Below are 16,869 nucleotides of genomic sequence, written 5' to 3'. Positions count from 1 at the left end.
TGTGTCTCTCAGCTGATCTGTCAGAATGTAGCCAATGCTTCCTGTATCTCCGTTCTGACAGTCTGAGTGAGTCACAGGCGGAGTGATATCAAATGCACTCCGTCTGTGACTAATACAGGAAACATCGCCTCTTCCTCCAGCGCGGCGCCTACCAGCCAGAGCCAGCAGTACCAGCCAGAGCCAGCAGTACTCACAGCAGTACCAGCCAGAGCCAGCAGTACTCACAGCAGTATAAGCCAGAGCCAGCAGTACCCACAGCAGTACCAGCCAGAGTCAGCAGTACCCACAACAGTACCAGCTAGCAGTACCTACAGCACAGTACCAGCCAGCAGTACCCACAGCAATACCAGCCTGAGCCAGCAGTACTAGCCAGCAGTACCCACAGCACAGTACCAGCCAACAGTACCAGCCTGAGCCAGCAGTACCCCAGGCAGTACCTACAGCACAGTACCAGCCTGAATCAGCAATACCCACAGCAGTACCAGCCTGAGCCAGCAGTACCCACAGCACAGTACAAGTCAGCAGTACCAGCCTGAGCCAGCAGTACCCACAACAGTACCAGCCAGCTGTACCCACCAGCAGTACCAGCCAGCTATACCCACCAGCATTACCCGCCAGCAGTTCTTTTCAAAACTTACCATCACAAAGTCGACTGCGCTCCAGACTGACCGACGCAAACCTGGAAAACCAGTTGCGAGTAGCAACATCATCAATACAAGCTAACATCACACACCTCACCAAACAGAAGCAGTTGCAGCCATCACATTAGGGGTGAGTCGATTCAATTTTTGACCAAATATAACAGGCTAATTTTTAAGCTGATAATTTTGTACGGCCCCCGAATGATTTTATAAATACCCAAATGGCCCTTGGCAGAAAAAAGGTTCCCCACCCCTGGTTTAGACAGTGCCTGCCCCTGTATAATCACCATTCCTTGGAGTGGATCTCGCTATGCAGGTTCAGTCTTGGTGGTGACACGGGGTAACTATTACTTCATATGCTGTTTTTTGCACTAATATTTTTTGTGGATTGCTCTCTCTTGCTACAGTAAGCACTTTTGGTGTGTTATGCCTCCGTACACACGCAACGATTATCGGCCGACCGATCGGTCGTCTTTTGTCCAGTGTTGTTGTGTTGGTTGAAATGTGCTCTAGACTGCACACAAATTTTCTCGGCCAACAAAAACCAACTTCAGAAGTGATGTCATGTGCTGGTTTACTTTCCGTGTGTTTTTTCTTCTCTGAGCATGCCCAGTCTTGCTCATCAGATTTTTGTCTGCCGAAATCTGTACTGACTGACGGAAAATCGGCCGTTCTGTTGACGGCCAACAAAAATTTTATAGCCTGCACACCAGATTTTGTTCGGCCGAAAAGTCGGAGTCGGTTGTCGGAAGCATCATACTAACAAGCCGACAATTGGCCGATTGGACGTTGGCCGAAAATTCACGGCCAACAATCGTTGCGTGTGTACGAGGCATTAGGCTGGCCATACATTATGCAATTTTCTTATTCAATTTTCCTTTAGATTTACCAAAACCATATAATATGAGGTCACACCTAAACACTTTCAATTTGTACGCAGTCAGGCAGGCCCTTGCACTACATAGTTGAAGGTAAATCTAAAGGAAATTGAATAAGAAAAAATTGTATCATGTATGGCCAACCTTTGTTTAAAAGTGCACTATTCTCTTTTTATCACTTAAATATATAATACACTTGCAGGTATCTTTCTTGGATCTGGTGCATTTTTCCCTTTTTTGTTGTCACTTATGAACCTGGCTTTCTGGGTCCGCAGTATATTTTGGGTATACTCTCTTTACCCATCCCTATTGTTAACTGGTGGTCACTGCTTGGGGAACTGTTTCACTTTCAGTCACTTATTTTAGCCCCATTGGGAATTACTACAATATATTATTCAAAAGTATCTATTGGCGCTTTTCCACTGCATGGAACCGTACCGGTTCGGCACACTTTTGTGCTTTTCCACTGCTGGTACCGCATGGTATAGGGTCGGAACGGTTCGGTACGGTACGGTATAGGTTTGCTTTTCCACTGCATGGAACCGAACGGTACGGTACGGCTCTCAAAAAACAGTACCTACTCGATTGTGGTTCTAACAGGTACCAAACTGGTACCATATTCCACAATCCTTTGCATGCAGTCACTACTAGCCACTGATTGGTCAGAGAATCCCACCCACCCCGTTGTTATCCCACCCACTTAACTACCTGTTCGGCACGCTTTTGTGCTTTTCCACTGCTGGTACCGCATGGTATAGGGTCGGAACGGTTCGGTACGGTACAGTATAGGTTTGCTTTTCCACTGCATGGAACCGAACGGTACGGTACGGTACGGCTCTGAAAAAACAGTACCTACTCGATTGTGGTTCCAACAGGTACCAAACTGGTACCATATCCCACAATCCTTTGCACGCAGTCACTACTAGCCACTGATTGGTCAGAGAATCGTTGTTATCCCACCCACTTAACTTTAGTACTACTTTAGTGGAAAAGCAAACCTATACCGTACCGTACTGAACCGTTCCGACACTATACCATGCGGTACCAGCAGTGGAAAAGCAAACCGGGCCAAGCAGGGCCGAGTAGAGCCGAGCCGGTACGAGCCGGTACTTGCAGTGGAAAAGTGCCATATGTATATGGACCTTGTCTTTATCAAGTAATTGTATAGTTATTATGCACTTCTGCTGATTATATCCCACTCACTTTGCATGTGGTTTTTCCTCCTTCCTTATCAGGGTATACTCAGGTGTTCTGATTGATTGGTTCCCTCTTTCCGGGCTGATGACTTACTAGGCTATGGTTTAGTTTCAGGATCTGTACTAGATTTGTCCACTGCCTCCTTTTGGTGTCCCTTCTTCCCCCCAACACACACACACACAACTCCGGCAAGGTCTATATATTGAGTTATATTTACACTATCAAGTGCATTTGGTTATCCATTCTTTATTGTATCAAAATAGTGAGCACAGGGAGGAAGCATTGAGGAGATATTGGTGGAAGTGGCAGCAGAGGAGCCATTTATAGAGGAAAAAGACAAGGGAGTTTCATATATCTAGAGGAATCTGTCACCGTTTATTCTTACAGCCCTATTGCCCATACAATGTAAATGGGGGGGGGGGGCAAATTTTTGTGGGGAGTGGCCACCTGTTGGAAGTGGTGTTGGATGTCACACTGGTGGTAGAATTTATGTTGATGGAATCAATTCTTTATTCACGGGATCCATGGCAGTGGATGATAAACTACACTAAGAACTTCTTTTAACGGAACTGTGCAATATTTATCATTTTTTGGACTTCCATGACATATGTATTTATTTAAATATTTTTTGAGACACCTATTTATTTGTATTTATTCTATTTATTTATTTATATAGTATTTGCGCTGCTTGATGTTCTTCTTTTACGCGGCCTGTTCGCTATTTTGATACAATTTTATTTTAATTCGAAGCGGCTGCAGTTTATAATATGGTATTTTCACGTATGATTTTTCACATCCAAGTTTTGTTATTTCACATAATATATTAGCGCGAGAGATTTCACTATATCTATCCATTTTTTATTGCTTATATCTGGAGTTCTCCTTCAAATAGCTAAAATGTAAGTCTGGACTGTGGGATTTTCCTTTTTTTTTTTAACCACTTAAGCCCCGGAGGATTTTCCTGCTAAACGACCAGGGGGTATTTTGCGATTCGGCACTGCGTGACTTTAACGGACAATTGCGCAGTCGTGCGACGCTGTACCTAAACGAATTTGACGTCCTTTTTTTCCCACAAACAGAGCTTTCTTTTGGTGGTATTTGATCACCTGTGCGATTTTTACTTTTTGCGCTATAAACAAAAAAAAGAGCGTAAATTTTGCAAAAATAACAATATTTTTCACATTTTTTTTATATGAAATTCCCCCCAAAAAAAATGTAAAAATCAAAATTTTTTAACATTTTCGGCCAATTTGTTTTATCCTACCTATGTTTGGTAAAAAAAATTGCAAAAAGCGTATTTTGATTGGTTTGCGCAAAAGTTATCGGGTTTACTAACAAAGGGAAAGATTTTTGTCATTTTTGTTGTTTTTTTTTTTAACGCGTAATGGCGGCGATCTGCGATTTTTTTTGCGGTACTGCGACATTGCGGCGGACAGATCGGACCCTTGACTGACATTTTTGACACTTTTGGGGCTACCAGTGATATTTCTACAGTAATCAGTGCTATATATATTTGCACTGTTACTGTAAAAATACACTGGTAGTGAAGGGGTTAACTTTATTTGGGAGGGAGGAGCTGTGTGTGTCCCTAGGGGCGTGCTTTCTACTGTGATTGGCTGTGGCTTGAGGTGTAAGGACACTGATCAACGGATCTACATACTAGATCCGTCTGATCAGTGTTTTTACACCGAGGAGAATGACAGGTGGCTTGTTTACACAAGCTGCCTGACATTCTCCCTCTCCCCCGACGATCGCAGAGTGACCGGCGGACATCGGGTCCGCTGGTCACACGCGCGGGGGGGTCCGTGACCACGCGGGAGCGCGCCTCCGCGGGCGCGCGCTCGCTCCCCAGACCCTCCCAGGCTAGTGACGTTAATTAACGTCACTCTGCCTGGTAGGGGCTGACCGCCGCAGTAATTTACTTGCGGCGGTCGGCAAGCGGTTAATTTAATCTGTTTGTATCTTCAGATCTTCCTCTGTGCTTCTCTTAAGGAAGCATTTTTTTTTTATCTCGCTGAAACGCGTAGAGAAAGAGAAAATCAGCACAGATTATCAATCTTGACGCAATGTTTACAACTCTAATGGCTCTTGTGCACTGTTTACTAGTAACTTTATGTGACGGGATGTTTTTAATGGTATGTTGGTTCGGACTAATACATTTTTCTGGTTATTTTAGATCTTTTCCTTTTCTTTTTTTGAGGTGTGACTCATTAAAGTCCCTTGGGCAAAGATCTGTATTTGTGTATGTACCATAATGAAATAGTTTTCTCTTACACCTTACTATTGATTGCTATATCAAATGGACAGCTTTACTAGTCTATGCAAAAGTGCTGGGGTTGGTAAATTATTGACCAGGACGCTGTATAAATAACTGACCAATAGAGTTCTGGTCTTCTGGGGAATCATAAAGCCTGTATAAATTGATCCTGGAGGTACCTGCCTAATGCACCTATAATGCAGAACTCCAAACTGTAGCAATCAATACTCCCCTGTCTACTGTGTAATCACAGAGAACTAAACACTGCAGTCACACAGAGAGCAAAATGAATGCATATACAGTGCCTTTAAAAAAGTATTCATACTCCATGAAATTTTTCACATTTTCTCATGTTACAACCAAAAACGTTAATGTATTTTATTGGGATTTTATGTGATAGACCAACACAAAGTGGCACATAATTGTGAAGTGGAAGGAAAATGATAAATGGTTTTCAACATTTTTTACAAATAAATACGTAGAAAGTGTGGCGTGCATTAGGGCTGGGCGATAAAACGATACCGATATGTATCGCGATAGTGCCGTGCTCGATAGCAATAAGAAAACTTGAACGATAAATCGAAAAGTCCGCTCCGACGGGTTTAAACTTTAAAAATGGCGCCGCCCGGCGCCAACACGTCATTGCGCACGCGCCGCCGCCGCTCGGGAGAGGCCGGGAATAGCCGAAATTACACGAGCGGTGAAGGCGCGTGCGCAATGACGTATCGGCGCCGGGCGGCGCCATTTTTAAAACGAAGGTGCCTCTGGAACAGGTAAGTGAAACAGCTTCACTACCTGCCGTTATGCAGGGCTGCGGGCATACTACAAGGGATGCAGTGCTGCGGGCATGGTCTACCTGTACCATGCCCACAGCACTGCATCTCCTGTAGTATGCCCACAACCCCGGATCCTCTTGTACCATGCCAGTACCCTGCATTCTTCTGTACCATGCCAGTGCCCTGCATTCTCCTGTACCATGCCAGTCACCCTGCATTCTCCTGTACCATGCCAGTGCCCTGCATTCTCCTGTACCATGCCAGTCACCCTGCATTCTCCTGCACCATGCCAGTCACCCTGCATTCTCCTGCACCATGCCAGTGCCCTGCATTCTCCTCCACCATGCCAGTGCCCTGCATTCTCCTGCACCATGCCAGTGCCCTGCATTCTCCTGCACCATGCCAGTACCCTGCATTCTCCTGCACCATGCCCGCCGCCCTGCATTCTCACCCTAGGGTCCTTATTTTAAATGGGTAATAAAAAATATCAATATATATCGATATCGACCGATATGAAACACTGATATTGTGATACAGTTTTCAGCCATATCGCCCAGCCCTAGCGTGCATTTGTATTCAGCCCCTTTACTCCGATACCCCTAACTAAAATCTAGTGGAACCAATCGCCTTCAGAAGTCACCTAATTAGTAAATAGAGTTCACCTGTGTGTAATTTAATCTCAGTATAAATACAGCTGTTCTGTGAAGTCCTCAGAGGTTGGTTAGAGAACCTTAGTGAACAAACAGCATTATGAATACCAAGAAACACACCAGACAGGTCAGGGATAACGTTGTGGAGAAGTTTAAAGCAGGGTTAGGTTATGAAAAAAATACCCCAAGCTTTGAACATCTCACGGAGCGCTGTTCAATACGTCATCTGAAAATGGAAAGAGTATGGCACAACTGTAAACCTACCAAGACATGGCCGTCCACCTAAACTGACAGACCGGGCAAGGAAAGCATTCATCAGAGAAGCGGCCAAGAGGCTCATGGTAACTCTGGAGGAGCTGCAGAGATCCACAGCTTAGGTGGGAGAATCTGTCCACAGGACAACTATTAGTCGTGCGCTCCACAAATCTGCCCTTTATGGAAGAGTGACAAGAAGAAAGCCATTGGTGGAAGAAAGCCATAAGAAGTCCTGTTTGCATTTTGCGAGAAGCCATGTGGGGGACACAGCAAACATGTAGAAGAAGGTGATCTGGTCAGATGAGACCAAAATTGAACTTTTTGACCTAAAAGCAAAACTCTATGTGTGACGGAAAACTAACACTACACATCACCCTGAACACACCATCCCCACTGTGAAACATGGTGGTGGCACCATCATGTTCTGGGGATGCTTTTCTTCAGCAGGGACAGGGAAGCTGGTCAGGGTTGATGTGAAGATGGATGGAACCAAATACAGGGCAATCTTAGAAGAAAATCTGTTATAGTCTGCAAAAGACCTGAGACTGGGGCAGATGTTCACCTTCCAGAGGTCAGGCCAGAGCTACAATGGAATGGTTTACATCAAAGCATATTCATGTGTTAGAATGGCCCAGTCACAGTCCAGACCTAAATCCAACTGAGAATCTGTGTCAAGACCTGAAAATTGCTGTTCACAGACGCTCTCCATCCAATCTGACAGAGCTTGAGCTATTTCGCAAAGAAGAATGGCCAAAAATGTCCCTCTCTAGATGTGCAAAGCTGGTAGAGACATCCCCAAAAAGACTCTCAGCTGTAATTGCAGGGAAAGGCGGTTCTACAAAGTATTGACTCAGGGAGGGCTGACTACAAATACACGCCACACTTTGCACATATTTATTTGTAATTTTGATAACCATTTATCATTTTCCTTCCATTCCACAATTATGTGCTGCTTTGTGTTGATCTATCACATAAAATCCCAATAAAATACATTTACGTGTTTGGTTGAAACATGACAAAATGTGGAAAATTTCAAGGGGTATGAATACTTTTTCAAGGCACTATACTATCAGCTGTAGGTCAAATTGATCCAATGTCTACAGGGGGGCAACTCTACAGCTAATCCTTTCTCAGAAAGATGAAACCAGCTCTGTGATAGTTGCATGTAGCATATCAGCAGGACACAGCAGCAGTAATTGGGATCCCCTGAAATCCAGGGGGAAGGTGTTAACTTCATGTACAAGGGATATAGTTGTTTAATATACTGCCATCTTGTGGTCATTTCGGTTACTGCATCTTTTTCAGTGTTCCCTCCTATTCTATGATGTATTTCCCCTTCCTGTTTAGTTAGTGTGTTGGAGAAAATAAAGTACGGAGTGCAGAACCACGTCGTGTCTGTGGAGTTTATCAGAAGGTGCCTAAAAGTCTGCGAGTCTTGTGAAGGCTATGAGTCTCGGGATAAGAAGCATGGCATCTTAATTTTTAGAGGACCAAAAGTTTGAAGGTTGAAGAAATAGATAGTGGAATTGGGTTGCAGGAAAGAACATCGCTAGATTCCCCTATCAACGCAGTGTTGATGGGAGAATCTCTTCCGCTGAGCTATTGGCGTGGGGGGCTCGGGGAGTCATCCATACCGGGAGAACTCATAGTAATCATTGCTAGCAGCTATAGCTGCTGGCAGTAATCTGACATGCTGGTTGTACTCAAGTCAAAGAGAAAGGGTATCCCCTAAAGGGTTGGAACTTTTCAGGCACGCACACAGTCAAAAAAGTATGGAAGAAAAAAAGTTATATAAAAATGATAAACTTTTATTATACAAAAAATATGACATAAAATAGACAAAGTTACAATCTGAAGGAGCAAGTCAGAACTGTTTGCTCCTTCAGATTGTAACTGTCTATTTTATGTCATATTTTTTGTATAATAAAAGTTTATCATATAACTTTTTTTCTTCCATACTTTTTTTGACTGTGCGTGACTGAAAAAGTCCCAACCCTTTAGGGCAGTGGTCCTCAACTCTGGTCCTCAGGACCCACTAACAGGCCAGGTTTGCAAGATAACTGAAATCCATCCCAGGTGATATAATTTGCTGCTCAGTGATTGCAGGACTCCAATCTGCATCTCCCCAAGGTAATACTTAAAATCTGGCCTGTTAGTGGGCCCTGAGGACCACTGCTTTAGGGGATACCCTTTCTCTTTGTACGCATATACAGGATGTGGCACCTTCTTTTTGGACTTTGTTGAGGACTAACCCCCCTTGTTGTACTCAAGTCGATCCATGGATCGCCTTGGGTATATTCCCTGCCAAACTGGCCGGGATTCAGACCATCCATGGCTGGCTTTAATTTGAAAGCCATTCATCACCAGTAACGGTATCAGGCAGAACTTGGACCTAAGCAAGGTATCTGCTTTGCTCCCAGCCCAATTGAAAAGGATTGCAAAATGTACAGTGGGTACGGAAAGTATTCAGACCCCCTTAAATCTTTCACTCTTTGTTATATTGCAGCCATTTGCTAAAATCATTTAGGTTCATTCTTCTTCCTCATGAATGTACACATAGCACCCCATACTGACAGAAAAACACAGAATTGTTGACATTGTTGCAGATTTATTAAAAAAGAAAAACTGAAATATCACATGGTCCTAAGTATTCAGACCCTTTGCTCAGTATTTAGTAGAAGCCCCCTTTTCATCTAATACAGCCAGGAGTCTTTTTTGGGAAAGATGCAACAAGTCTTTCACACCTGGATTTGGGGATCCTCTGCCATTCCTCCTTGCAGATCCTCTCCAGTTCTGTCAGGTTGGATGGTAAACGTTGGTGGACAGCCATTTTAGGTCTCTCCAGAGATGCTCAATTGGGTTTAAGTCAGGGCTCTGGCTGGGCCATTCAAGAACAGTCACGGAGTTGTTGTGAAGCCACTCCTTCGTTATTTTAGCTGTGTGCTTAGGGTCATTGTCTTGTTGGAAGGTAAACCTTCGGCCCAGTCTGAGGTCCAGAGCACTCTGGAGAAGGTTTTTGTCCAGGATATCCCTGTACTTGGATGCATTCATCTTTCCCTCGATTGCAACCAGTCGTCCTGTCCCTGCAGCTGAAAAACACCCCCACAGCATGATGCTGCCACCACCATGCTTCACTGTTGGGACTGTATTGGACGGGTGATGAGCAGTGCCTGGTTTTCTCTACACATACCGCTTAGAATTAAGGCCAAAAAGTTCTATTTTGGTCTCATCAGACCAGAGAATCTTATTTCTCACCATCTTGGAGTTCTTCAGGTGTTTTTTAGCAAACTCCATGCGGGCTTTCATGTGTCTTACACTGAGGAGAGGCTTCCGTCGGGCCACTCTGCCATAAAGCCCCGACTGGTGGAGGGCTGCAGTGATGGTTGACTTTCTACAACTTTCTCCCATCTCCTGACTGCATCTCTGGAGCTCAGCCACAGTGATCTTTGGGTTCTTCTTTACCTCTCTCACCAGGGCTCTTCTCCCCCGATAGCTCAGTTTGGCCGGACGGCCAGCTCTAGGAAGGGTTCTGGTCGTCCCAAACATCTTCCATTTGAGGATTATGGAGGCCACTGTGCTCTTAGGAACCTTAAGTGCAGCAGAAATCTTTTTGTAACCTTGGCCAGATCTGTGCCTTGCCACAATTCTGTCTCTGAGCTCCTCAGGCAGTTCCTTTGACCTCATGATTCTCATTTGCTCTGACATGCATTGTGATCTGGAAGGTCTTATATAGACAGGTGTGTGGCTTTCCTAATCAAGTCCAATCAGTATAATCAAACACAGCTGGACTCAAATGAAGGTGTAGAACCATCTCAAGGATGATCAGAAGAAATGGAAAGCACCTGAGTTAAATATATGAGTGTCACAGCAAAGGGTCTGAATACTTAGGACCATGTGATATTTCAGTTTTTCTTTTTTAATAAATCTGCAACAATGTCAACAATTCTGTGTTTTTCTGTCAGTATGGGGTGCTATGTGTACATTCATGAGAAAGAAGAATGAACCTAAATGATTTTAGCAAATGGCTGCAATATAACAAAGAGTGAAAAATTAAAGGGGGTCTGAATACTTTCCGTACCCACTGTACATAGTCTGTCCAATTTGCACTGTCTGTACTGGCCAGGCCCCATCAGACACTAACTGCCTACAAGTACATTCTCCCTTGTGACGTAAAAGCCGGATGCACAGCTTTGACTCACTCCATTATCCCATTGGATTACCAGAGCTCAGAAGCTTGCAGCTGAGCCCCCTAAATGTTCACCAGGCCCTAGGCTTCTGTTCAGGTTGCCTCATTGTGTTGAGCAGAGCTAGATCAGCCGCAAGAAAAATGCACATAAAATGCGTCCTCTAACAAGAAGTTGTATTTTCTCTTACCTGTACTGATCTCCCCTTTTCCCTCCTTCCAGTGCTCATCACTTGTCACAAACATCTCTTCTGCTTCCTCTTTAACATGAATCAGATTTTTACCCTAAATAACACAAAAATGCAAATGCTACATTATCTTACACAGTCTTACATTATAGTATTAAGATAGATCGAGTCCAGAGATGAGTAACAAAAATAGTGAAAGATTTTAGGGGTAAAAACGTATCGGGGGAGACTTCAGGAACTTAATATGTACAGTCTGGAGGAAAGAAGGAAAAAGGGGAGACTTGATTAAAACCTTTAACCACTTCCATACCAGGCCTATTTCGGACACTTTGTGTTTACAAGTTAAAACCAGTATTTTTTCCTAGAAAACTACTTAGAACCCCCAAACATTATATATATTTTTTTAGCAAAGACTCTTGAGAATAAAATGGCGGCCATTGCAATATTTTTTGTCACGCGGTATTTGCGCAGCGGTCTTTAAAACGCCATTTTTTTGCGAAAAATAAAATTTCACTGCATTTAAAAAATACTAAACAGTAAAGTTAGCCTATTTTTTTTGTATATTGTGAAAGATGATGTCATGCCAAGTAAATAGATACCCAACATGTTACGGTTTAAAATTGCGCCCCCCTGTGGGATGGCGACAAACTACGGTCAATAGAGTTCTCAATAGGCGACACTTTAAATTTATTTAATGGTTACCAGTTTAGAGTTAGAGTGTAGCTCTTTTTTTTAAATTATTGCTCACGCTCTGGCGATCGCGGCGATACCTCACATGTGTGGTTTGAACAGCGATTTCATTCGCGGCTCGACTTCCGTATACGTTTTTTTTTGTGCGCGAGCTAACGGTGATCGGGGCGGCTACATTTTTTTTTTTTTTTTTCCCATTTATTTTATTTATTTTTTTAACTTTATTACAGTTTTTAAAAAAAAAAAAAAAAAATCTGATCACTTTTATTGCTGTCACAAGCAATGTAAACATCCCTTGTGACAGCAATATGCAGTGACAGGTACACTTTATGGAGGGATCGAGGGTCTAAAAGACCCTCGACCCCTCCACTACACTTCCCTGTATGCAAAACGCCGAAAACGGCGTTTTTGCATACAGCCGTTTTTCAAATTTGGCGCCGTTTTGCAGCACACTAACCCGGATGTGACGTCATGGACGTCGCCTCCGGGTTACGTCATCGGAGACCCGATCGATGCCGTTTCCGGCATTCATCGGGACTCCATCCAGCCGGCGGACGCGCCGGCTGGGTGCTCGGGGCTCCCGGTGGGACGGGAGCCCCGGTAAAAGCCGCGGAAGGCGGCGGGAGGGGGGGGACGTCCCCTCCCGCCCCCCAGGGTAACGATCGAGCGGCTCCCGAGCCGCATCGCTCGGTACCGACAGAAAGCCGACCGTCGGCTTCAAACAACGGTACCGGGATGATGCCTCTAGCTAGAGGCATCATCCCGGTATACCCCCGCAAAGTTTACGACGTCATATGACGTCGTCCTAGGGGGAAGTGGTTAAATACATCAAGAGGGTGAATAAGGTTCAGGAAGGCTGTTTTTTTAATATGAAACCAAAATCAAGAAGACGGGGACATGACCTTAAACTAACAGGAAGAAAGTTAGAAAAGAGAAAGAAAATAATTTACTGAAAGGGTAGTTGTTGCTTGGAATAAACTACCTTCAGAGGTAGTGAGACAGTCAACAGTAAATGGCTTCAAACATGCTTGGGATAAACATAGATCCATAGCCAGACAACAAAGTTAACCACTTGCCTACCGCCAGCAGTTACTATACTGCGGCAGGTCAGCTCTGTCCCGTGAAGTGACAAAACTGTACGTTGCTTCGCGGGACCGCGAGGGGGGGGGGCGCCCATTCGCCACAGGGGGAGCCAATCAACGGGTCTGACAGCCTGCGATTGCCACCGGGCACCCGCGATCGCTCCCCGTGGAAACAGAACGGCAATCTGCCGCTGTAAACACGGCATACCTCTGCTCTGTCAGTAATGAACACAGGGATCCTGTGTTCTGAACACAGGGATCCTGTGTTCCTCTTATTTAGGAACACAGGTCCCTGCGTTCATTCAGTAAATACATCCCCCCACAGTTAGAAAGCACCCCCTAGGGACACATTTAACCCTTTTATCGCCCCTGGTGTTAACCCTATCCCTGCCAGTGTCATTATTACAGTTACAGTGCATATGTATAGCACTGATTACTGTAGTAATGTCACTGGTCCCCCCAAAAGTGTAAAAAATGTCAGTTGGGGTCCGATCTGTCTGCTGCAATGTCTCAGTCCCGCTAAAAATCGCTGATCGCCGCCATTACTAATAAAATAAATAAATAAACATGATATAAATCTTTTCCCTAGTTTGTAGATGCAATAACTTTTGCGCAAAACAATATACACTTATTGGGATTTTTTTTACCAAAAATATGTAGCAGAAAACAAATTGACCTAAAATGTTAAAAAATTTAGATTTTTAAATTTCCCTAGTTTGTAGATGCAATAACTTTTGTGCAAACCAATCAATATACACTTATTTGGATTTTTTTTACCAAAAGTATGTAACAGAATACATATTGGCATAAATGATGAAACAATTAGATTTTGACATTTTTTTTTATTGGGAATGTTATATAGCAGAAAGTAAAAAATATTTCGTTTTTTGTTAAAATTGTCGCTTTTTTTGTTTATAGCGCAAAAAATGAAAATCGCACAGGTGATCAAATACCACCAAAAGAAAGCTCTATTTGTGGGGAAAAAAGGACATCAATTTTATTTAAGTACAGCCTCGCACGACCTCACAATTGTCAGTTAAAGTAACGCAGTGCCGAATCACAAAAAATAAAGGGGGAAAACCTTCCGGTCCAGAAGTGGTTAACAAAAATAAATACATAAATAAAAAATAGATAAAAAATAACCCCCTACCCAAAAAACAAAATGGCATACTCGATGGACTACTCTTTTTTTTTCTGAAGTCACTTTTCTATGTTTTTATTATCTGAGATGAATAAAAACAGGGTTCTGTTGCATCTACAAAGACTGAAATGAGAGAAGTTTTAGGCCTTGTTCACACCATGGTACAGAGATGTCTGTACCTGTTCTGAAGGGCTCAAAGAAAACAATGGTTCCCTACATGCCCTGTTCACACCACACTGTCTGTATTTTTTCTGCACAGGAATCTGCAACGTGTATGCAGTTTTCTGCACAGAAAAAATTGACATGACAACAGTGCTGTAAACAGGGCAGATAACTGATACGCACGAAAACTGATGTCAATGCGCATGAAATCAGATGTCAATGCGCATGAAATCAGATGTCAATGCGCATGAAATCAGATGTCAATGCGCATGAAATCCGATGTCAATGCGCATGAAATCAGATGTCAATGCGCATGAAATCAGATGTCAATGCGCATGAAATCCGATGTCAATGCGCATGAAATCCGATGTCAATGCGCATGAAATCCGATGTCAATGCGCATGAAATCCGATGTCAATGCGCATGAAATCCGATGTCAATGCGCATGAAATCCGATGTCAACGCGCATGAAAACCGATGTCAATGCGCATGAAAACCGATGTCAATGCGCATGAAAACCGATGTCAACGCGCATGAAAACCGATGTCAATGCGTATGAAAACTGATGTCAATGCGCATGAAAACAGATGTCAATGCGCATGAAAACCGATGTCAATGAGCATTAAAACTGATGTCAATGCGCATGAAAACTGATGTCAATGCGCATGAAAACCGATGTCAATGCGCATGAAAACCGATGTCAATGCGTATGAAAACCGATGTCAATGCGCATGAAAACTGATGTCAATGCGCATGAAAACCGATGTCATTGCGCATGAAAACCGATGTCAATGAGCATGAAAACTGATGTCAATGCGCATGAAAACTGATGTAAACTCATGTCTCTGCAAGTGAAATCTGCGCAGTTTTCATGCATGTATGGTGTATGAATGAGCCCTTACCGTTTAATACTATGATAAAAAGCTTTTACCCGTCTACCTGAAAATGGCGTGGCAATTGGTGATGTTGCTGGGTGGAGTCCCGGGAATACAGAGGACGGGGACATCTTTCTAAGGTATTTCTGTTGCTGGATCCATCTGTAGGAAACACACACAGACTGAAAACATTGGGGGAATTCAATAAAGTAATTTATTAAGTTTGCTGGGGGAAGGGTCCCTTTAAAATGTCCCACAACTAATTCAGGAAAGCCTAGGGATAGTTTTGTTATTAGTTCCGATGCGTGTGACACATTCAGGTAGTTCCTATTTCCACCATGTAACAGAACTGCCACCCACACTGTTTTTGAGGGCTTCCGTCAGTATACGGCTTCCTCCAGTCTTGAACATAGGTATCAGATATTCTAGCCGCCCCCATACAAAACTAGATGGAACTTGGCTTGTAGAGAACTGGAACGTTTTTTGAAAAACTTACACTGAACATTTACACGATGGACATTACCCTCCTGATCAGATTACCCCACCAGGTCAGGTGCCTGATTACATTATCATATGCAGATGAAATTGGGTACAGAAATAGAATTAACCTGAACTAATTATCTAGCCATCTGGACAGAAACAACATGTTAACAATTAACATTGGGACAGACAGGCTTAACAGAAAACACATCACACCTTAATACACAGACAATAGGAAGAGACTACCAATAACAGACTGTCGGTCTCTTGCATTGAAAGACATGGAACAGAGGCCAATGTGGCCAGCTCTTTCAATAAACTTGTTCAGAATCAAACAGGCCAGGAATAGTCTTCATAATTTCTTGAGCTATATGGTTGATAAATATTACTGTCCCATTTGAAGTAATCTAAACCATATTCTCAGTGTCCATTAAGTACCTGTCCATTTCCTTGGTCACCCTGTGTCCCTAATAGACAATGGGTGACTTACACATAACAGGGGCCTAGTGGGCTGAGAGAGGAATTTCCCAAACTGTGTTCCACGGGCCGCCCCAACCAAAGTGACTCCCGTCACACACCACTTTAAGAACCTGTCACTATGATTGAGACAAATGAAAAAGCAATTAGGACCAACTCCATGTTGGCGTACAGAGAGACGCCAGTGCTCCAAGTGGGGAATCTTCCTGCACATGGCTCCTTGGTTGCTATGAAGCCAGCGGTCAGCAGTGTCCTAGCAACCAATGATCTATCTGTGCCTCTATTCAGCTGCTGGTAGGGAAATTCCTTGGCCAACATTAGAATGTAAACAAAAGGATGGGGAGGATGGCTGATGTCATTATGCAATGACAAGAATCTCCTGACCAGCAGATGAATGGAGTGGGGTATGAGTCCTTGCTGTTATGCAGTGCGATGTTTCTATGTCTTTATATCAGAGGATGTGTGTATCTAGATGGATCCTCAATACTCTTCTCTCCTTTACAAGAAATGAAAGTCTCCTCTTACCTGTGAGAGGTGGGCCATTCTCCATCATGACGTCCTTTTACAAACTCTCCTACCATATACACCAACTTCTCTGGGTGTTTGAGCACATAGGCGGAAAATATAAGGGCATCTGCGCAGCAACCTGCAAAAACATAATACACAGGATCAAATTAAATATTTAAATCAAACATCCATTAAAGGACACACATGGAATTCAACAAAAACATGCTTTCTTTGGGGAGCAGTACCCCCTGAGAAACTTTACCAAAGTACACAGGGTGTGCATTTGTATGTCATCTCCCTCTTCCCCTCCTGCTGCTGTGTAGACTGAACCTCCTGTACAGCTTGATTCAGAAATACAGTGTAACAACTATAAGAATTTAGGCCAGGGGTGTCAAACTCAATTTCATTGCAGGCCGCATCAGCAGTATGG

At 43.5% G+C, this 16,869-nt stretch overlaps 2 protein-coding genes across 2 annotated transcripts in view; one reads left to right on the top strand and one right to left on the bottom strand.

The window, feature by feature from the left end:
• Window positions 1-16,588, bottom strand: part of LOC309562703 (uncharacterized protein) — a 42,045-nt gene extending 25,457 nt beyond the window's left edge. The window contains exons 1-3 of the mRNA XM_082266988.1: window positions 16,458-16,588; window positions 15,040-15,137; window positions 11,029-11,122 (exon numbers count right to left, since the gene is read on the bottom strand). Of these exons, the coding sequence (XP_082123114.1) occupies window positions 11,029-11,122; window positions 15,040-15,137; window positions 16,458-16,485 (220 nt within the window). The 5' untranslated portion in view covers window positions 16,486-16,588. The remainder of the gene's footprint in view (window positions 1-11,028; window positions 11,123-15,039; window positions 15,138-16,457) is intronic.
• Window positions 1-16,869, top strand: part of LOC309564357 (uncharacterized protein) — a 1,447,080-nt gene that overhangs the window by 477,700 nt on the left and 952,511 nt on the right. The gene's annotated exons all lie outside the window — the stretch shown is intronic.

The sequence above is a fragment of the Pelophylax lessonae genome (assembly GCF_965119305.1).
Source record: "Pelophylax lessonae genome assembly, chromosome: 9".
Classification (NCBI taxonomy): domain Eukaryota; kingdom Metazoa; phylum Chordata; class Amphibia; order Anura; family Ranidae; genus Pelophylax; species Pelophylax lessonae.
The sequence above is the reverse complement of the archived record's forward strand: the minus strand, read 5'-3'. Positions and strand labels throughout refer to the sequence as shown.